General features: G+C 43.3%; 1 protein-coding gene across 1 annotated transcript in view; it reads left to right on the forward strand.

Annotated features, from left to right (window-relative positions):
- Positions 1-5,648: 5,648 nt before the first annotated feature.
- The window catches only part of WNT2 (Wnt family member 2), a 46,017-nt gene continuing 28,057 nt past the window's right edge, over positions 5,649-23,608 (forward strand). The window contains exons 1-3 of the mRNA XM_004389631.1: positions 5,649-6,002; positions 8,059-8,285; positions 13,855-14,132. Coding sequence (XP_004389688.1) covers positions 5,920-6,002; positions 8,059-8,285; positions 13,855-14,132 — 588 coding nt within the window. The 5' untranslated portion in view covers positions 5,649-5,919. The remainder of the gene's footprint in view (positions 6,003-8,058; positions 8,286-13,854; positions 14,133-23,608) is intronic.

Raw genomic sequence — 23,608 nt, forward strand, 5'->3', positions numbered from 1 at the left:
AATAGAGCACTAGCTGACTACTTTGGTCCTATCAAGGGTTGGTTAAGTCTGGTCTGTTTCAGTTACTCATAGGATGTGGTCCTTATTTCCAAGGGAAGGAGAAGAAGAAGAAGAAACAGAAAAACTATCCTTCATTTTGAATATTTTCACTGACTATAGAATTTTATGTGGACCATTCTTTTGTTTCAGCATTTTAAAAATGTCATTCCATTTTTTTTCTAACCACCATTGCTTCCTATGAGAAGTAGTTGTAATTCATATCCTTACTCCCCTATATTTAATGTGTTCTTTTCCACTGGCTATTTTCAAGGTTTTTCTCCTTTGGTTTTAAACAGTTTGACCATACTGTGTGTAAGCATGATTTTCTTTGTATTTATTCTACCTGGATTTTGCTGACCTTATTGGATCTGTAAAATTATGTATTCTATCCAATTTGACAAATTTTTAATATTATTTCTTCAAATATTTTTTGCCCCATTTTCTCTCTCCTTTCTTTCTGGGAGTCCACTTACACATATGTTAGACTGCTTGGTATTGTTCCTGTGGTGTAATAAATTACTTAATATGGCCTTTCTTGTCATGGTCTTGTAACTCCCACCCAGATGATTGAGTGGAACTGTGTGATAAGGTAATTGTGGGCCAGCAAGGGGATTGGTCAGTTTTGCCTTAAAAGAGAGCCGGTTCCGGAGCAGAGAGGCAGATCCTCCTACCACCACCAAGGAAGAACAGCTAGGAGCGGAGAGCTCATCCTTTGGACCCGGGATCCCTACACTGAGAAGTTCCTGGAAGCAGGAGACCAATAGAGAGAGAGAGCAAGCTGTAACACTGAAGATGGTGAGAAGTGGTGGCAGGAGAGACCCAGCAGCAGGGACCCAGCAGCAGGAGATGGTGAGGTGGGCTTCCCAGCCCAAGGAGAGAGAAAGTTGAGTGCCTTTCAGGGGAAGCCTAGGGTGAGGAAGAGGCGTGCCTGTGAGCACGGTTGGGAAGAGGCTGTCCTGATGGAAGAACTGTATCCCGAGTGTTGCTGAGCCTGAATTGTAACTGTTACTTCCCTGATAAACCCCATAATCATGAATATGGTCTTTGAGTTCTGTGTGGCCATTGCAATGAATTATCAAACACAGCAGAGAAGTAGAGAGTGCTGTGCAAGGGCCAGTTTGTGTCAGAATTAGTAAAGATGGCAGAGAGAGGAGGCTTGTCTGGCCTCCACCTCATGGGAGTCAGCCTTGGGCTGTTGATCTTGGTTCTCCTTCCCCCTTGTGTGGTTGGAGGAGGTCAGACACTGCCCCCACACCGTTTTTACAGTTCCACACATCACTGAGGTACTATTCATTTTATTTTCAATATCTTGTCTCTCTGTACTTCGGATTAGATAACTTTTTTTTTCAAGTTCACTGTCCCTTTCTCCTGCCGACTCTATTCTGTTGTTATACCTATCCAGGGAATTTTTCATTTCAGGCATTGTACTTTTTAGTTCTGGAATTTTCATTTCTTTTTTATGGTTTCCATTTCTCTACTGAGATTCTTCATCTATTTCCTCATTATAGCCATAGTTTCCTTTAAGTTCTTGAAAATATTTTAAATAGCTACTTTAAAACATGATTTTGCCAATTCCGACATCTGGGTCATCCCACGGTCAATTTCTATTGGCTAATTTCTCTCTTGAGTATGGGTCACATTTTTCTGTTTTTTCACATCTGGTCATTTTTGTTATACACTTGACATTGTGAATGATACTTTGAAGAGACTCTGGATTATGTTGTCTCCCTATTGTTGGTTTTGACTTTGTAAGTTCTCTTGGTCCTGTTTGTTTTAATTTTATTCCTTGATAGAGCATCTGATGTTGGGAAACAAAATTTTGTACTTTGTCCTAAGATATGCTCTTTACACTAAGGCATGGCCCTTACTTTTAAGGCATGGCCTTTATGGGGTCTTCAGCATTGAAACTGAATACTTAAAGTGCTCAATGAGGTCTCTCCACCCCACTGAGATGGAAATCAGTGTCTCCCAGCACTGCACGACATGCGGCAGATGATCTCTGCTAGACTTTGCAGGGTATTGCTTTGCCTATATTCAGCCCAACTCTTGGCCAAGAACCCAGGGTGAATCTTAAAAGTAGACTTGTGAAACCTCCCTTTTCATAGCTATTATTCCTAGATATTCAGCTGCTTCAGTAGCCCAGAACTCCAATCTCTGCCTCCTTATTTGAATGAGACCACTTTTCTGCTTGGATTCTACCTTTTTGCACCCCAAAAAAAGTTCCCTCAGGCAGAAAAGCCAGGACAACTATGGTACGGTTGTGAAGTTCACCTCATGTGTTTACCTTTTCTCAAAGATCACAGCCCTGTGTTTTCTATTGTCCAATGTCTGAAAAGATTTGTATAGCTTTTTCCAGTCTATAATTGTTTTCAGTGGGAGAGCAAGTCAGGTACCTATTACTCTCTCTCCTGGCTGGAAGTCCTGGAACACATTAAATTTACACTGAGGTTTAAATGACTAATACTAGAACATTTCCTAAAGGCAAATTTGACAAAGAACAGGTAGGGGTGTGCTTGATAAAAATTTTCAGAGTGACTGAAAAGGAAAGAGCGAGTACTTTTAAGGGCATTGAAAACAAACTTTGAACTTTAGACTTAACCTATATTGTTGGGTTTAGGAAACTTTTAGATAGATTCAGCCTTGGAAGTAAAAAGTTTTAATGATATACATTCTTTCCCATTTTTGATCTGTTAACATATAATATTCTCTCTTAGGGTCACTGGAGACACTAGACTTTTGAATTATTGGTTGGTGAGTAGCTAAATTAGGAGTCACTGCCTTAAAAAAAGCCGGTTTAGACTGAAAGACAAAAGATGATTTGAAGAAGTAACTCTCCATTTTTAATGGGTGGAGATGGTTTGGTTGTAAATTAGTTCTTTTGCTCTGGGAGATTAGACAAACAATGGATCTAACTAAGAAAACAGACTGACTCATCTGGCTACAATGCTATACTGAAGTTACGAGCAAACTAACATTGATCTCCAGGAAGAGAATTGGGTTCTGAATACTGTAAATGAATTTTACAGTCAAGTCTGAGATTTCTCATTGAAGAAATAATAAATTCATAGATCTAAAGGCACCCTGAACCCTCTCTTTCTCTATCTCAACATCTGCTATAGCGAGGTTGAAGTCAAATGCAATTTACTTCATTATTTATTAACTCTTCTTTAGGATAGTAATTTTAATTGCAAGAAAAATGAGGTTTGCTGTAAACTTCCTCCTAATTTTCTTCAGTATTTCCTAACTTCCTTTACTAGTGAACAAATTCTATATCTTCAAAATGAAGGGTCCACCAAGGGGAAAAGGCATTAATGAGGAGGGAGTAAAGTCACCCCAGCTAGCAGTAAGAGAAATTGTACTGGGTTAAGTAATGGGTCATAAGTGAGTAGGGGTGGAGAATGCTAGAGAAATGGAATCACAGGTCTAGAAGAGACAAATCATCTGATCCAGACTGCTTCTAGACAGTTCAGCAATGGCTGTTTGGGTGGGCCATTTTCACATCTGGATTTAGCTTCTCTTGAACTTTTTCAGCCTTTTGCCTTTCACCAAGACTGATTCTTCTCTACAAGACACGTGGTACTCCTCCTCCTGCCCCAGGATGAAGTCCTTTGGAGTGAATTTAATTAGCTTTGGGGATGGTCAGTTCCTTTTCCAGGAGGTCTGTTTCAGGTTTAGGTCATTCCATTGGCCTCACCAACAACTGAAGGGCAGGTCTCCTGGCCAGTCAGTAATTCCCTGGGAGGAGGGGAAGGGCCTCTAAGCTGAGAGTTACACTCCATGTATTTCTAACTCCCCTTAGCTGTAAGGACCTGGTGTGCTGAGGTGGGTGGGAACTTTGAATTGAGTAGTTTTTTAGGTGGTTTCCGTTCACATTCTCCCTGAGAGAAGTGTACAGCTGCTTACCTTCCCCAATTTACACATCCACATCCCTGCTTTATGTGCTGGTAGAAGTGAAATTTTGACAAGTTATGGTTCCTCTAGGACCATACCACCATCTCTTCCACATGTCCCAAGTGTCTGAATTTACTTCAAGAGACACTGAGACAAAGGAGCGTGGAGGTAACTTTTGGCTCATTCTCTGCTTGCAGAAAGAGGTTTATGAACATAAATGTAGAGGTAAACGAGATTCTTTGTTGCCGTTTGGCGTCTGTCACATGGCTCTCCCCACCTCCAGCACCAGCTCATCATGCGCACGTACTCTGAGCAGAAACACCCCCCGCCCGCGCCCCCGCCCGCCCTTGCGGCCGGCACGGACCGACCAGAACTTCCCCTGGGTCGCGGCCCAGCGATACGGAGCGGCCCTGGCGCGGAGCCCCGGTCTTCCCGAGTCGTGGGTGGCGCGATGCTTGTTTCCCTCCCCTCCCTTTCCGGACCCAAACGGGGATGTATCTGGGTCAGCCTGGGAAGGGCCGGACCTGCCTGGGACCGGCGGGGGAGAAGGGGGTGGCGATGACAGCATCTTTCAGGTTTTTGGCGTCGTCGAGCTTAGCCCCGTCCAGCCTCTCACCACGCTCGCGCCCGACAAGGGCTGACGTTCCGGCCAGTGCAGGCCGGAGGGCGGGCGCCGCGTGGGTCGGGGAGAGCCGGTCCTTTCAGTCTGGACGCAATGCCCCCCGCCCTGCGAACAATGCGGCGCAGAACCCCTCCCCACCCCTAGACACTCACTCCCTGTCCCCTACAGCACGCTCCCCCGGCGCGCGGCGGGTCCCTCCGCCCCAGGAAAAGAGCAATGGAACAGTTCACGGTCGCTGCGAGTTTCTCGTCTTCCTTCCTTTCCAGTGATAAACGGCAGGGCTACAAGCCAGTTGCCGCTCAAGATGCTCCACCCGCGGGTCCGAATCCTCTTTTGGCTCCGCGGGGGCTCAGACCCCGCGGGTCCTTTCACCTACGCAAAGCGCGAAGGAGGAGCGCCGGGCGGCGAATGCCCAGGCCCAGACCCCGCTCGGGCGCCTCTCCTTCGTTCGGCCTCTCTCAGCGATCGTTTGCGCTCCGCAGCGCGGGGAGGAGCTGGGTGTGTGTAAAACCGCATCTTCCCCAGGGGCTGTACCGAGGACGCCTGGGTGAGGTCCACAGGTCACGGACCTTCCCGGCTCCCTCCCTGCGAGCTCTGTCCATAGGTCCAGCCCCAGGAATCGAAGTTGCGGGGTCTTCATTTCTCTGAGGTCTTCCCCAACCGCCCCCCGCACCCTCCCTGCCCCGCCTTGCCCTGCAGATACGGCTGCTCCAAATTCACAAGTACGCGCTCTTCTCTCGGCATCAGGGAGAGACGCGGAGCTACGAGTTGAAAACCATCTCTGGATTCCTGTATCCTGTGCACAGTCATCTCCCGCTCCTCTCCCAGGTTTCACCACCTCGCACGCGCGGGGAGCTCTGTGTGTCGGGAGAGCCTCGCCTATCCGGAACGCGCGTGCCTGTGGCGGGAGCCCACCGACGCTCCCTGGCCGCAAGCTCCCCGAAGGTGTCCGCCTCCGCGGGAGCTCGAGGCCACGCCGAGGTGTTCCTCCCCCCGGCCCTACCGCACCCTACACGTCTCCTGCCATCACTTGGTCCCTTCTTTAATCCCCGCGCCCCGCCCGGCGCAGCGCCCCCTCTCTCGGCCGCCGGCAGGGAGCGCGGACGGGCGCGGAGGCGCAGAGCTCTGGCGGCCGCGCTCTCCGCCCGCCGGGGAATTGACTGTGGGCGCGGCAACCGGCGGCCTTTATCGCTCACCGGGCTCGGCGTTGGAAACTTTATCAGCCGGGCTCACCGAGCGCCGCAGACGGGCGGGGGGCGGGGGCGCGGCGCCGGCCGTGACGAGCCGCTCTGGCGCTGAGCGCTCTGCTCTGCACGCATGGCGCCCGCACACGGAGTCTGACCTGATGCCGACGCAAGGGGGCTAATATGAACGCCCCTCTCGCCGGAATCTGGCCCTGGCTCCCTCTCCTCTTGACCTGGCTCGCCCCCGAGGTCAACTCTTCATGGTGGTAAGTCCACGCGCCCGGCGCGGGGGGATTGTTGAGAGGGGAGTGGGGACCACACTGGCCACATGGACCCTCCTGGCGGCGCTGCCCCGCGGCCACGACTGTGACCGAACCGGGCCCGAGCCCCGTCCTCTTCTCTCGCCCCATCCTGAGCCCCTTTACTCTTCCCAGCTGACCAGTCCAGCTGTGACAACTCCAAAAAAGCCACATTCTCCCTCAAATGAGAGCTCGGATGTTGGTTTATTTGGATCCAGCTGAGCGACAGCAAAATCCTCCCATTTCTTATCCCGTTGAGAGACGCGCTAGCCGGGTCTCTAGCACAGACGTGTGTGCGTGTGCGTGTGTGTGTGTGTGTGTGTGTGTGTGTCTGTGTAAATTCACCTTGAAAACTACAATCGCCTCTCTCCAAAAAAAATCCGCCTCAAGATGAACCGATGGGCCAGTTCAGGCAGACAGGAGTTGTAGAGCACGAAGCGGGTGATTTTACATTATTTCTCGTCCTTCCACATTCCTAATGCTTCACCCCAGTGGGGCGGAAAGACGTTTAGCTGCCTCCAGGTAGAAACTTCTGCCTTGATGCGGCACTGCGCACCCCAGGGGCTTTAAGATGTTGTCTTCTTCAGAACCGTCATGCTGAAGAGAAACTTTGCTGCTGTCCTTTGTAAGTTGATCTGCGATTTTTTTTTTTTTTCTTCATTAATGAGGAACACTGAACAGGAACAGGTCTTAGTTAGCATCGTTCAAAACTCCAACAGGAGATTCTTTGCTCACCTAGAAACTCTTCCCCATCTTCCGCGACCTTCTGATCTTGAAGAGACGGAGTTGAGAGCTCTGTAACTTCTTTGCACATAAAAGTTTCAGAACAGATATTAAAATACTGATTCAGAAAGACCTTTTATCATGGGCTCTACTTGAAAGAGCTGACAAAAATAAGGAGTCTCAACTAAATGAAAGACTAGAGCAGGGACGACACTGGTGCTCTTCAAAGGCGTAAGGCAACACGTTGCTGGGAAGAGGAGACGGATTCCTTCCCTCGTTGAACAGGAAGGCGTTTAGCCTTGACATTGCTGACATAGGATCAAAGATTGATTTATCAGACTCACCATTTTTTCAATAAAATGGCTATTTCTGTTTTCATGGGTGTATAGACATTATTTACTGCTCAGGCTTTTTGTCACATTGTCTCTCAGCTGTCATGTAAATATATTATTTGGAAGTCACAGCTGTAACGATTTTATGATTATATAAAATAATGAAAATACAAGAAAAAGACATTCTCCCTATTTGATCGCTTCAAAAGACACCTATGGCAGCTTGGGTTATATAAAAGGTACCTTTCTAAACATTTCACAACTAATAGAGAACATCTGGGTACAGATGATGATGTAATTTTTTGTTAAAGTTTCTTTTCAAAAGTACTTTATGGAGCTATAGCACTGTTTGATTCTTCCAAACATTTAGTGTCCTTAATAACAATAGAAAGAATTTTTTTTCCAAAGGTTTTCTGTAAAAGCCAAAAAGAGCTGGAAAATGGAAATATTTAAAGGATTCTTTAGTAAGGAAAGAACAGCATGTCTGTGAGGAGAGTGTAACATCAGATACCAGCAGGTGTTGATTAGAGAGATACAGACCGTTTTTAAGATACTTGAACATTAGGTCAAATAAAAGAGAAGAGGCACTTCGAAAGGTCGGCTTTCTCCAAAGCCAAGTCCAGACACACTGTGTCACTGAGATCAGAGCCTTCTTCTTTGAAACATTCTCCCCAAAACACAGTGCCTTCCCCTTCTCATACCACCCCCCATGGCAGACCTTGTCTCTACCCCCCTGTCCGAAGCATTATCTGCTGGCTAAGCTTCATGGCGAGAGACAGCCAGAGCCCTTCTTTGGATTGGTTTCTACAAGATCATTGGCTATCCCTGCCTTGTCTGCTTCTGCACCGAACTAAAATTGAATAAGCCTTGCTCGCTAACCCACCAGAAGGCTAAGGAACTCATACTTGAAAAGTGCTCTGGTTTCTTCCGTCTCATGTTGCTCTTACCCTTGTGTTGGTCCCTCACAGGTACATGAGAGCTACAGGCGGCTCCTCCAGGGTGATGTGTGACAATGTGCCAGGCTTGGTGAGCCGCCAGCGGCAGCTGTGCCACCGACACCCAGACGTGATGCGTGCCATTGGTCTAGGGGTGGCCGAGTGGACGGCAGAGTGCCAGCACCAGTTCCGCCAGCACCGCTGGAACTGCAACACCCTAGACAGGGATCACAGCCTCTTTGGCAGGGTGCTGCTCCGAAGTAAGTGTCCTGCCTTTGTCCAGCTCCGCAGGCTCTCCTGTCACACACCTGTGGTGCTTCTCACCTGCCCTTCAAATCCTCCGCTCATCTCTCATTGCATTTTATTCAACCAGAAACTTGTTCTGTTGGGTGGCACTCTTCCTGTCTTACATATAAGGACTGGAGAATCAAGGAACTTGTCTAAAGTCTTATAGGAGGCCAGTCCTAGATCTGGGGTCTTGTCTTTCAGCAGTCTGCTCTGTCTGTCACGTACACCCTGCATGTCCCTCCAGGTTTAGACTCTGTCTTAGGAGGAGGGAGGAAGCAGCCACAAGGCTCTCTTGACTTATTTCCTCATCTTTCTGGGGCTTGAATCTTCCAGAAGGACTTGAGCAGAAGATCAGGATGGAATGCTCCAATCTTTTGTCAGCCGAAGATGATCATGATTATAAAAACACCGTATAAATTTTATTAAGAAGCTGAGATAAATCTCTACTCATCACCTTTGACCTCCCATCTAGCTCCTCAGCCCTAGGTCACTCTGCGTCTAAATTAAACATGTTTCTCAATAAACTGTAAATTCCATAAAGGTAGGGACTGTGCTCCTTGCCCTTTGGTGCCTTGTGTATTGCAGACACTACTCATTCATTTACAGTGAATGAATGGATGAACTTGTAGTGAACACTTTCCAGATGCCTTTTAGGCAGTAAGGATATTTATGGAGGGTAGGGGTGGGGACTATGAATATATAGATTTCTTTTTGACTTAGAAGTAGTGTTCAACATTATGTAATTGTATACTAATAAACTTCTTAAAAGTTCTGAATATGGAAAGTAACTTGCTGTTGTTATTATTGTTAGGTGCCGTTGAGTTGATTTCAACTCATAGCGATCCCAAGTGTCAGAGTAGAACTGCCGCATTGGGTTTCTTAGGCTGTATATAATCCTTATGGGAAAAGATGGCCAGGTCTGCCTCCCATGGAGCTGCTGAGTGGGCTCAGATCAACAACCTTTCAGTTAGCAGCTGAGTGCTTAACTGTTGCGCCAGCAGCTAGTACAAAATCAGAGAAATTTACTTGAAAGTCAGATCTTATTTTCAAATAATTCCCATCCACTGACCTGGCACTATTACCACTCTCTAAGAAATAGCACCGCCCATTTGCTAGTGGAAATCTGACTGAAAAACACAACAGTTTATGTGCGAACCCCAGAAACAGGAAACTTTATACTTGTTTTTGCCCCTCCCCCCCATTCCAAGGAAAATCATTCAGGCTATGCACTTGGTAATGCTTAACAGAGGGTGTTTCTATCATGTAATCATCACAGCCCTAGGGTTTTATGAGGCCAAATGCATAACTGAATGTCTCTAAAATCCCCCAAGGGCGTAGTACTCTCACTCTTAGTGTATCCCTAAAGTTAATTTACTGCGATATTCTGCAATTTTGTTCTCTAGTTTAAGAACTATATTCTTCTGCATTCCTTTTGGAGTTTTGATATGACATTGCAGACTTTTGAGAGGTTAATGGTAAATTTCAGCTACATGGAATTTAAGACTTCACCTAGATTAGCTCACCAGTAAATCAATTAAAGTGCTGGACCTTGTCAAATAGATAGTTTGCAAATATCTAGCATGAGTAATCTTTGAATATATTATGTGCAGACCCCTCCTAGGTATTTAAGATGCGGAAGGAACTTTCTTTTTCAAAGTGCTCACAACCATTTTCCAATGATTATAAAATTGAATGCACATATTTGTAAAGTGTTCATCTCTAGATTCTGTCTATGAAAATCTATTACTGTCTCCATATTGAGAAAACCTTTAAGTTACAAATGAAAGGAAGCGATTTTGATAGTGATCCTAAAGATAGTATATCTGGGAATTCATTCATAAAATTCTTTATCTTAATCTTGACAATGTTTGTCTCTTCAGAGCTGTAGAGTTGCTGAGGGGGGGAGATTAGAACATGAGGAAGCGCAACGAGTTTGGCTTAGTCTAAGGCCCCAGGTAAATAAGAGATTTTAACTTGTACTTCCTTCACATTTCTTTCAGATGAAGCTTTGCCAAAGTACTCAAAACTTAAAACATGCATGCTACACAGTTTCTTTCCATTCTTTACAGAAGGCCAGATTCCATTCTGGACATTTCTGCAAACTCCTGCGACTGTCAGTGATGATTTTGTATTGGTTATGGGAGGGCTGAATTTGGCCTGAAGCAGCTTATCCTGGAAATAATCATGAAATTCCAATGAAGCTATCCAAAGAGTTTTACAGTTAATTGCTTGGAGGGGAGTTCACATCTCAGACTTGTGAAGAGCTCTCCTCTGGAAACCCAAATGTCCTTAAAGATGAATTAAATTTAAAAAAAAAAACAAAAACAAAACAACCCAAACCGTTGCCATCGAGTCCATTCCAACTCAGCGACTCTATAGGACAGAGTGGAACCGCCCCATAGGGATTCCAAGGAGTGGATTCGAACTGCCCACATTTTGGTTAGCAGCCAAGTTCTTAACCACTGTGCAACCAGGGCTCCTGTAAGTGAATAGCCAAGGCAAAGGGCGGCACCATTTATAGAGAGAACATAAAAGTTACTGAAGTATTCGTGATCATAGAGAAAAGGAGAACATTTACCTCTTTTGCCTCAGAGAGCCAGACTGAGAGACCAATTTTTAAACATTAGTAATTCACTCATTCAACAAACATTCACCAATCACAGGCAGAGAAACTTGGTGACAGAACTAGTAAACCCAGAAATATTCCTGTAATAATACACCTCCAGAATTCTAGAATAAACCTTAAGAATCGGAAAGGTGATTAGGTCACATCTTTGCGATTCTCAATAAAATAAGCCAGCATTTTACAAGAGAATTGGACAACCCATAACCTTCAAGAAAGCCTAGTTTCTAATGTCTTGCCCTCCAAGGTAATGGTCCTCTCCCACCCTCCAAAAAATACTCAAAAAGTAAGCATATGTGCTTAATAAACATTGCTGGACTTAATCAAAAAATTAGAGAAACTTCAATAGTAGCACACTGGGAAGTAGAAATATTACCATTTAGATTTTAATTTTATTCCATTTTGTGATGGCTTTTAAAAGAATCAGTTTTTCTAAGAAGCTCAAGATCAAAATTTGTTTTGTTACAAAGCCAGCTCTTGAAATGTGCTACTATTTCACACATAGCATTTTAGTGATTCATCTAAAACACTTAACTCAAAACATCTTAAGGCTGTATCTACATGATACCAAAACATCTGGAGGTAAAATGAAAAGTTTAGACAATGTGCTAAATTTTTTAAATAATCATTGGCTGTTTAGTAAAATGTGTGAATAATAAATCAATAATATTTTTGCTTTGGAAATTATTTCTGAAATGTAGCAGATTTCATATGATTTTTTTTTTCTTTCAGCCAACAAGTTAATATAATTGTTTGCAAATTACACCAGGATGAATTCTGCTCCCAAATAATTTACTCTTCTACTGTTTTCAGAGTACTGTCTGGTCACTGACTATCTCCCGTACCTTTCCCCAGCAGACCGCCTTGTGAAACCTCTCTTCTTTCTCCTTAAAAAATGAGTACTAAATACATTAAACATTCGGGAATTTTTCCTCTATGTGATTTCCCTAAATGTGGACAGTGGACTGCTAATCAAAAACCAGGCTTTAGTGGATAAACAGGGTAACTAGGGACAAGGTATTCTCCCAACCTGTAAAATGGGTCTAATAGAAGGCTTTATTTATCTGAAAGCCACTACCTGAGATTAAGCCACATTAGCATCTAGTCACCTTATTTTAGAAAACATCTCAATTCCACTTAGACAATCTATGATCCTTGTAATAGGAGCTGGGGCCCTTTAAAACAGCTCCTATGATCATCACATTTCTCTCTGGAGAGTGTTACCTGCTACCTATGGCAAATATAATTGACTCTACTTAAATACAGGGTATGATTGATTCTTTTTTTGATGGTCGGAGGTTTTGGGGAGGTATTTTTTGAAGGCTGAGGTAAGTGCCATTTAATACGGTATAGATGCGTTTTCCCTATTTTTAATAATGAGACTAGCAGAACAAATATTGCAAGGGACATATAATAAATTTTAACACTGAGTGACAGACAGAAACAAGCAGGGCTTCGATGCGAAAAGGTGGTTTGTTCTCCCAGCTGTGTGGTTCAAAAGTCACACTCGTCTTGACACACTGAATCGCCAAATGGCTCTCTGTTTTCTGCCTTGCGTTGGAATTAGGTTGTTCAGCTTCAATTTTGATTGTTAATATATTTGCTGCAGCAACCATTAATAAAAAAGCATGCTAATAACAATGAAATACACTTGAAAAACGAGGTGCGCACGGACCCTAAAGAGCCTTAGATCTGTCACTATACCACAGCACCATGTTATGAGTTACTGCAGATTATTAAAATAATTTAATGTAGTTATTGCACTGAAATATGTATCTTTCAGCCTGTAAGTGAAAGTAGCCTGCACTCTAATAAAGAACAATTCTAAGAAAGCACCCCAAAGGGTTCTTGCCCAAGTCTAATTATAGGCGGTAAATTTGTTTCCTTCCAGAAAAACCAAAGAAAAGCTTTTCACTGTCTTTTACCCAACACTAGTGATTAGTGCAGGTGTTCTAGAAGAAAGTAAATTCACCTTAATAGTTAGACATAGTATACAACTCACGGATATTGCATATTGTCTTCAACAATCTCTCAATTACTTGTGAACATTGATGCCGAGCCGAAGCTCTCCAGCATTAACTTGGGGAGTAGGGGGTGGAGCAGGGGTGGTTACTGCCTGAATTCTCTCCCCACCTCAGCCCCTAGATTTCTCTGAATTCAGTATTTGAATTTCAATAATTTAAATGCTGATGAGGGTCCCCACGAATGCCTGGAGGTTTGAAAGAGTTTTTCTAAGGGAAGATGTAGCATGAATACCAAAATATATCACGCAATTGTAGACTACCATATTATTGGGTGGTGCAAACGGTTAATGCACACATCTGCGATCCTAGAGGTTGGAGGCTCAAGCAGCCAGAGGTACTTTGGAAGAAAGTCCATGTGATCTGCTTCCAAAAAATCAGCCATTGAAAACCCTACGGAGCACAGTTCCACTGTGACACGCATGGGGTCACCCCATGAGTTGGAATCAACTCAGCAGCAACTGGTTTTTTAAAATCTTATTTTACAGATGACAAATAAGACCTAGAGATGTGATGATCCTCTCTTCTGGGACATTTAGGGATGGCATTAAAGCAAAGAGGCACATGGATAAAACTAATGGTTAGCCAGGAGCTGGATAAGACATTATTTTCCTTCTTCTTCTTCTTCTTTTTTTTTTTTTTTTGTATATTCTTTATGTACTTTAAGAATAGCTGTCATTCAAATACCTAAATGGACAAAAACCTTTCGATTAGATGCTGATGATTCACATTAGAGAAAGAGTCTTGGCTCTCGAAAAATCCTTCAAGAATGCTAGCGCCCTCTGGTCTAGTGGTGAAGCATGCCGGAGGCAGATCAATAATTAAGCAGCTATCATGTGAAAGTCATTCAGAACTAGCGACACCAGACCACTTTTAAGAAAGGCATTTTTGTTTCAGGTAGTCGGGAATCTGCCTTTGTTTACGCCGTCTCCTCGGCTGGGGTTGTGTTTGCCATCACCAGGGCCTGCAGCCAAGGAGAGTTAAAATCCTGTTCCTGTGATCCAAAGAAGAAGGGAACTGCCAAGGACAGCAAGGGCACTTTCGATTGGGGTGGCTGCAGTGATAACATTGACTATGGGATCAGATTTGCCCGCGCATTTGTGGATGCCAAGGAAAGGAAAGGAAAGGATGCCAGAGCCCTGATGAATCTTCACAACAACAGAGCCGGGAGGAAGGTATGGAACCGCAACTGGTGCTCATTGTAGACTGCATGGCTTTAGCATAAATGACTCAAGCAGAGCTTTTCTTAAACTTTCCTAGAGTCGATAAGATGCTGTATAGTCACAACTTTCCACTGTCCCACAGCCTAGAGCTGTTTGTTGTAAAGAATACCCCTGACTCGGTTGAAATATCCCCACCCACACTCCACCTTTCTTCCCACAACTGAGCTGACAGAGTCCACCCATTGCTTTTGGCACTGTGTGTAGTCAAGTGTTTTATGGTCCCTCTGGATACTGTGTCATCAAGACAGAAAATATAATCTGTGAGTAGGATATGCTTCCTCCCACATAGCAATGGGGCTTTGAATGCTTGTATCTAAGTGATACCAAGACCTAGAGTATCTTCTCCCAGACTTTTGGTGGAAGCAAGTCACCAGGCATGGCAAGTTGGCTTTTTCTAGATCCAGGGAGCTCTCTCTTAGAACCAGACCCAGGTTTCACTCTTAAAAACACCGCTTTGTGGTTTCCGGTGCTGGATGAGTGAGTGGACCAGGGAAAGACAAGGCCCCAAAGGGATACTCTGGCCAGTTATGTTCTAGTCCTGACCAACCTCCTTGCTGTGGGTATATGGTCAGTATTCATCCCAGCCCCCTTTCGTTAGATGAGAAGACTGTGGTCCTCAAGGTGCTCAAGGTCATACGATGCGTCAGTACAAAAGTCAAGACTAGAACTCAGGATTCAACTCAGTCCAGGGTGCTTTGGCCTAGGGTTAAACCATTTCCGTGCCAACATTCAGATCCATTGATCAGCCATATCCACTTTCATGGTGGCAAGGCCAGAACAGCTAGAGAATCTGAGTGCTGCACTTCATGCCTGTGTGTAGAAAGCCAAGACTGGCTGACTGATCAAATATTTGATCAGAACCATTCTACAGTAAAGTAATTGCCAGTGGGAAGAGATAACCATAATTTGTCTTTTATCAACACAGCGTAAAAATGTGCTTGATATTCATGTATATAAAGACAGATCAGCATAAAATTGAAAGGTCCCTGGGGGGAGTTTAACAGGAAAAAGAATAGAAAAGAATGCAGATCTGTTTGGATGAACACCCGCTTAATAGACTCATGGAGAGAACAAATCTCACTTAAAGGAAGCTGGAAGGAAAGAACTGTTGCTTAGCACATGGAGTAAGATGAGTGTGACCTGAACTGTTTACAGATAGTACATTTCTTGAACTTTAAAGGTCAACATGCCTTATTTTCATGAATTTATGGACATACAGTGACTACTGCCAAGAATATAGACTATGGTTGTGCAATCCTACAACTATTGGTAAGTACTGTTTGTGCAATGGTTTAGATAAAAAAAATTTACATTGACCTTTGTCTTGACATTGATATGGCATGTATAAATTGTAAAGTGTGGTGTCTTTGATAGGAGTGTGCTGCTTAATGATTAGATCTCTCAGACTGTTTGAAAAGATAAAGGCATACGGTCATACATGTGTCTCAGGGAGAATGTGGACTTATCAAAATAAATGTTCATTTGCTTAATAGGTCAATAGATGTTGAGTGTTTCAACTCTTCAAGACAATAGATCTTGGCTATTATATGTTAGGCCCTGAATAAACATGGACTTTTAATGTAAATCACATGATTCTTCGCTGCGTAGAGGTGAACAGCTGTCAGGCCTCAGATATTCTCCTGCCTACTCTGTAGAACTTAGGAGGCTACTTTTGATTGGAATGAAAGTGCACACACTGACTTTTTAAAATGTGGCTTTAATTAATGGTGGGTGGGCAGACTTTTTCAAGGAGATGCATGATGTCAGTGAATATGAACTTTAATGAGAGTAAATGTATTGAGATAAACATGCGTCTCTAATTCTCTTCTTGCGGTCATTAGACCCCCTGTCTCTACTCCCCCTTCATACCAGCAGAAGGTCTGTGGAATCAAAATGAGAACAGGCTGGGCTCGTGTTTAAAGGCAGACCTCCTGAGCTAAGCTTCTCACCAGCCTGGTTCTAGAAAACCCCAGCCTCCCTGGGCCGACAGTAGCATCGGTTCATTTTTATCTTCTTCTTTGTGCTTTTCTGTATTTTCCAAAGTGTACAATATGAACATCTTCTACATTTTAAACTAGGGGGAGAAAGACCAATACATCTGATTAAAAAAGAAATCATCTATTCCAAGATCATTCCGTTTGGCCAGTGCTACAAGTAAGCATTCAACACTGCCATTCACGACAGGCCTTGATTTTTCCCCAATATTTAAACAGTTTAATTCCTTTGTTACAGCAGTTGGTTAGAGCACCCTCATGTGTCTTTATGCTGTAATACCATTTTTAGATCCTAGAAAGTATATATTTTATTTTAATCACAGCTTCAGCAGAATTTATAATGATCTTTTTTCCTTCACATTGCCTTGAAGGCTTGTCCTGGATGGAGTCTAGTCTTCCACCTCCAAACAGGACTACCATTAAGTCCTAAAAAGATAAGCCTACCCTGTTTAAAACAAACATTATAGCAAGAAGAAAGCTCCATAGCTTCTCTCAGCAGCCCCTCTTAGGTCTAAAGAAGCCATTCTATTAAATCTTCTGAAATATATTTAAAATTAGGTTTAAAATATATTTTAGAAGTTTCAATCCAAAGAACATAGGATTGAAATCAGACCCACTTTAGCTATAACCATACGGTACCAGAGGCTTAGCTCACTGAATTGCAGTTTTTCTCGTGTGTAAGTGAGCATCACATAGTGCTATGGGAAGACAGTGTAAGGCAAACGGCACAGAACCTGGCGTGTAAGTGCTCAAGAAAAGTGAGTTCCTTTCTCCTTAACAAAGTGAAGGTTATTTGTCATGTAGGTAACAGAGGGAGGCACAGATCTCATCTGAGCTATTCTGTAGGATTCAGTTTGATCCTCTGTGTATCCAGAGACTCATCTATACAATTTAACGTACTAGTAATTAACAGGCATAGTGTTCTCTGACTTACAAAATTTCACCTTCTGAAAACTGCTATAGCAATTAAAAATAGTATTAAAATTCCTACTTTTCAGGTGAGAAACAGCCTCAGAGGGATGACGTGACTAATCCACAGTCAGGAAGTGCGGGGCTTGGGGGTTCAAACCCAGTTGAGTTCGCCCTTATGAGCTTGTCTATGTTTCCATGTTGTCTCTGCTGAGAATTTTAGGAAAAAGAAAATTATTTCTGTATCTTAAAAAAACAAAAACTGCCCTTGGGAGGTAGTTTACTGATGATTTTTCCCTTTTTGTGTGTATCTTTATTTCCCAACCTCTCTATCATGAAAGGTGTATTATTTTTGTAACAACAGGAAAGAAAGTTATGTTTTAAGCACGCCCAAAGAAACTTAGCCTTATTTGGTGGATTCACCATTTCACCTAAAGCACTGTAAGTCTGCTATTGGGCTAAATTTGGTTCAACAGATAATTTGCTAAGGAATTACTTTGGGAAAGGCATCATTTTTGGACCTAAGGCAGAAGTGGAACAGAAAAGACAAAGAAGCCCCTGACAAGAAACTAAATTTTACTTGGGGAGTCAAGTGGAATGTAATAGCAAGGCAAGCTATGCTAAGTGGGATAATAGAGAAATAGGCCAAAGGGCCAGTTAGCTGAGGAGATGAAGGTCGTGTCATAAAAGAACTGGTGTTGGAGCTGGAGGTTGCCCATGGTTGAGACAGGAAAAGTGCTTTCCAGGATAAGGAGACTGCATGAGAAAGAAAGACGCTGGAAGTTCATCATAAAGTTGAGGAGCGGTGAGGTCTCTAGGGTAGAGCTCAAGACTGAGAGGTAATAGGAGCTGAGGCTGGAAATTGAGTGGAGGCCAGAGCTGGAGAGCCTCGAATGCTGTGCTGAGAAATGTGGACGTTATCGAGAAGGCTACAGGAAAGCATTGAACAAGGCAGGGAAAATGGAATATTTAAGTTCAGTGTTTATGCATTTGCTGATTTCTTTGGAGTCTACTTTGAATGGTAGATTTCATCAAAGTTCAGATGTTCTGTAATGCATTTTATGAATGACTTAAATAGATTTTCTAGGAAAATGATGAAAAATTTCTGTCTCCCTGAATTTTGTTTCCAGTTTTAAATTTACACAGAAGGACTAATATAATAAACCTCCTGATGTTTATTAATAATATAAAATTAGCATATGCAACTATGTTGTTATTTATATTATTACCCTGATAGTTTATTTTATTATTGGCTTCTTTGCTCCTTAGGAGTTCTCAGCTATTGACGTCACGAGGCTGGGGCTCAGTGTTAGAAAACTGGCTCTAATCCTTAAGCACGACCTTGGGAAGGTTACCCAACTAGGTTGTTGCTGTTGTTAGGTGCCACAGAGTCGATTCCAACTCATAGTGACCATATATGACCGAGTAGAACTGCCCCATAGGGTTTCCTAGGCTGTCATCTTTGTGGGAGCAGATCGCCAGATCCGCTGCTGGGTGGGTTTGAATTGCCAACCTGACAGTTAGCAGTCGAGCACTTAACCATTGCACCACCAGAGCTTCTTACCCAACTAGGGCTGCCATATAAAATGTAGAAATCTCAGCTTCATTTAAATTTCAGATAAATTCACACTTAAGCCTCCTGTATTTTTATTTGCTAAATCTGGTAACCGTATTAGACCTAAGTCTCCTCATATGCAAAGTATGGATAATAACAGTACCTGCCTCTTAGACTTGCTTGAACCCTGGTGGGGAGAAGTTTGGAGCGTAGAGGGATTCAGAGTTTCTAGTTCATGCAATGCCCAAACAAGTACCTCCCTAGACCACTGGACAGTGCTGCCAAGCACCAGGGCCTGCACATGAGCATGGCCCCTGGGTTCTGGGATCAAGGAGATTCTTCTAAGTTCCATTTATAGGAAATGCCTCCAAAGTAAACAAAAACAGATATTGTACAAGATGTAAGCACAACCATCTTGTTGTTTTTAGTTGCCATAATTGGCTCCGACTTATGGCGACCTTATGTGTAACAGAAAGAAACATTGCCCAGTCCTGAGCCATCTTCACATCGTTGGTGTGCTTGAGCCCATTGTTGCAGCCAATGTGTATTTTGAGTGCCTTCCAACCTAGAGGGCTCATCTTTAAGCACTGTTATCAGACAAAATTCTGTTGTGATCCATAGGGTCTTCACTGGCTAATTTTTGGAAGTAGATCACCAGGCCTTTTTTCCTGATCTGTCTTAGTCTGGAAGCTCTGCTGAAACCTGCCCACCATGGGTGACCCTGCTGGTATTTGAAATACCAATGCCATAGCTTCCAGCATCATAGCCACATGCAAGCTACCATAGTACAACAAACTGACAGATGAGTGGTGGGAACACAACCTTACACAACCTTGCCAGCAAGTAAATCTAGGTTCTAGTAAAAACTTCAAAAAATAGAACTGTCTTAATTATCTGGAGCCCTGGCGGTGCAGTGGTTAAGAGTTCAGCTGCTAACCAAAAGGTCAGCAGTTCAAATCCACCAGCCACTCCTTGGAAACCCTATGGGTTCGTTCTACTCTGTCCTATAGGGTTGCTGTGAGTTGGAATCCAGTTGATGGCAACAGGTTTTTGTTTCGGTTTAATTATCTAGTGCTGCAATAACAGAAATACCACAAGTAGCTGGCTTTAACAAAGAGAAATTTATTCTTTCACAGTCTAGGAGGCTGTGGCTTCACCCTTTGAAACCCCAGAGGCCATGGCTCCACCCTTTGAGATCCCAGAGGTCGTGGCCCTACCCTTTGAGATTGAGGCAGCTCTGCTTCCTGTGCCCCTTGCCTCTTCAGCTTCTGCTTCCTGGTTCCTTTGCCTCTTGGCCCCTCGGGCCTCACTGCCCGTATCTGCCGAGCTGGGGCGAGAGTTCCAAAGCTCTTTAGCTCTACCGATAAGTGCCTGGAGCCACCCCACTCCACCAGTGAACTTCAGCTGGAAGGCACTCTGCTCTTTTTCTTGGTGGGTGGGCAAGCCTAGCTCCACCAGTAAGTGCCTGAGGGCACCCCACTCCACTAGGAAGCCTCTTGCCAAAGGCACTCTGGATGTCTTGCTCTGTGGGTTGGCTCCAGCACTGTCTCGCGCTGGTCTCCTGCTTCTGCTGCTGCCGCTTCTCTGCCACTGTTGCAGTGAGACTCACCGTTCTGATTCCAACTACACGAATAATTTATTTTATTATGATCAGCACAAAGCTGGTTCCTATGAGGCAGAGGTTAAAGATGTCCCAAATATCCAACTTTTCCAAGCTGCTGTACCGCTCCATCATCTCTAACATCAACTACTCGCTCTATCCTCAGCGCTCTCCCATCCGTCTTCAGGTTCCCTAATTCGCTGCAGCATCTCACAGAATCACAAACTGTATAAAGGAAATGGCTCATGTGGTTGTGGAGGCTGGCAAGTCCCAAATTCGTGGGTCAGTTGTAGGCTTCTCCCAACCTACGTGGCTGCAGGAGCGGACGAACCCAAACCAGCAGCTCAGACCACAGGCTGCTGGCTAACAAGGCTGAGGAAGCTGGCGGATCCTCGAATCAGCAAGTCAGACAGCAGGCCTCGGGGGAGGTCATTTGATCACGAGCTGGCCACGGGATCCAGATGCAGAGCTAGAGAGCCTCACCAGGACACACACATATATCTTAGATGCAGGCCACACCCCAGGGAAGGGCGTAACTTGAGTAAGGATGGGGCTTGAGTCACTCTCTCCTGCAAGGCTGCGACCCAAGACGCATCTTACACCAATCCTGCCTCATCAACGCATAGAGGTCAGGATCCACAACCATAAAATGGAGGACAACCACACAATACCGGGAACCACGTCCCAGCCAAGTTGACACATAACCCCAACCATCACAGGTTCCATACACCTTATTTGCATAGTCCCACTCAGTCACCATGTGTGAGTCACAAAGACCATGGCTAGAAGGACCATATTAAGTAATTCATTGCCCCACAAGACCTTCTGATGCCACTTAAAATAAATAATAATAAATAAAAAACGGGTCCGACCTAAGAGAACTGAGGCATGATTAAAAAGAAATCACACACTCTTAAAAAGTAAGGACTGTTAATTTGAAATAAAAGGATAAAGCCTTACGTTTTACTTCTGGGAACACCTAACTGAACTACAGAACCAAATTGCTTTCAACTCTTATTTATCCTAACCCTCCCTTCAATAATCTCGAACATCTTTATGGGCTGCAAATTTCACTTTTACAGTTTCTCAGTAGGTATTTGTTTTGTGCCTGGTCTACTTAGTTCATAAAAGTAAAATTAGATCAGTTCTGCCAGCCCCATACCTCTGTCTTATCGGACCCCAAAATAGCATGTACTTGATACTATAGATCTTTTGTTATCACATGAATCAAAAACGAACCGGAATTTACATTCCCAAACAGGGAATAACTCCTAACAAAATTGTTACCGTTCCATGTACAGTTCTATTGTTAATGGAAAATGTTTGTTCAAACTGGCCTCATTAGTCAATAAGAATTATTAGATATATGGTTAGTCAACAGTAATGTTCTTGAATTCCACAAATATAAGTTCCACACCTTATATTTTGTAGCCAAGCCCACCCGCAGTCACTGTTTTTAAAGAATGACAGTGCTCAAGAAATCACAATGTCTTATTTAAGTTAATAAATGATTGCATAAGAGAGTCAACTGCACAGTTTGCTAATAAATATTCCTTGTTTTCTTAGTTCCAGGGCATACATGTTTGAAAGCTGTAAGTTGGTCCAAATTTTAAGTAACGCCTATCTTAGAGATGTGGACCTATCAAAAGGATTTAATTGTTAATAAATGTACTTGGCTTTAAGCCAGAATCCAAAACTTAAAAAATATGATTTTAACGTGTTTCCCTCAGGAAAACTGATGTAGGACCAGAAATATATTAGTTGCTTTGTGCAATACTCAACTAAAAAGCGAAATGCTATCACTTTGAATTCTCCAGTCTAACTAAATAATTTAGTTAAAACACATCATAAAAAGACCTAAAATAAATTCTAAAAAAGATTTCTAATGCAAAATTAGTTGTTAAATTGCCATGTATTTCATATAGTATAAAGGGATTGCCTTTTTTTTTTTTATATAGGAAGAGAGTCTGTATAGCATGATACAGGGTTTGTAAACTTAGCAAAATACTGGTCCCTACAAGAAAAAAATTCTCGTATTCTACAAAGAAGACTTAGGAAGACGTGGGGTTGCTTGGGTATAAGTGCCAGTTTGTCACTCACTCCCCAGAAAGCAAATTTTCCTTGTCCACAAGCCCCATCCACATGACCCGTGTTCTTAAATACGTTTTTACTACTTCGTTCTTAAATATGAACTGATTCTCCAAGGATTACCATTTATCTGATTAAATTCAGCAGCATGAAAGGAAAAGACCAAAAATTGTAGGAAAAAATGACCCCCAGAGAAAAAGCAATAATTCAGCAAAGAGAAGAGAACTTTTAAAAAGCCTTATTAGTCTTCTCACAGAGATTCAAGAAGATACTACATGCGTTTAAAAAAAGAAAAAAAAAATGGATGCTTTGAAAGAGTGACAAAGAACAAGAAAGAACTTGAGAGTTAAAGCCAAAGAAATCTTAGAAAAACAAAAAGCCCAAAAGATAAATGGAGTTTTGAGAACCAACCTCTAGACATATTGTGGGAGTCTTAACTATGGTTACAGAACAGAACTTTAATGTTATCATCATTGTTGATAGAAAAAGAAAGGCCCGATGATAGAGTGATAGAGACCAGGAAGTAGACGGGGAGGAGGAAGAGGAACCATCAATATCCTCAGCTCAGAAGAGATAGCATCTATGACTTTTGGAACCAGAAAAGGAGGTTGAAGTTTGCTGCTTGAAGTTGTAGAGATCAGCAGGATCATGATACGGTCACAATGGGAGTTGATATGAGGGGAAGTGAGGGATGAATTAAATTCTCACCTTTCATGATAAGAAGTCTACTGGGAAATATCCAAAGTTGGGTAATAATTAATAAATAGTGACATACTGAGCTGCCACATTCAGCTGAAACAGCTTCGCACAGCTCCAGAGGATACTGGTCCCCTCACTGTCATTGTAGATTTGTTTCATTATGACAGTTTTCTGGCAAATGTCCATGAGGATGAGTTGCCTCTATTTTTCACAAAGTCAGCTATCAGCTAGCATAGGACCGGCACTGTACATACGTAGGTGACCACCAGAAAGACTAAAGCAGAATTCCTTAAATGTGGTTGTGCTCTACAGACCCAAGAGAGGAATGAAGAGGGGAGAACATGGGAGGGAAAGGGTACCACAGAGGCTACTGCTTTTCACTGTAATCCTTTCTGTACTGTCTGTTTCATTCATGTGCACATACTTCTTTCATTAAAATTTTGAAAGTAATAATTAAAAACAACCAGCCTCAGCCTGAGGGATGTCCCTTGTTAGCTGCCTGCCATCAAGTTGGCCCCGACTCATGGGGACCCCATGCACAACAGAATGAAACATGGCCTGATCCTGTGCCATCCCTATGATC

The sequence above is a fragment of the Trichechus manatus genome, unplaced genomic scaffold, assembly GCF_000243295.1.
Source record: "Trichechus manatus latirostris isolate Lorelei unplaced genomic scaffold, TriManLat1.0 scaffold00251, whole genome shotgun sequence".
In the NCBI taxonomy this organism is placed as follows: domain Eukaryota; kingdom Metazoa; phylum Chordata; class Mammalia; order Sirenia; family Trichechidae; genus Trichechus; species Trichechus manatus.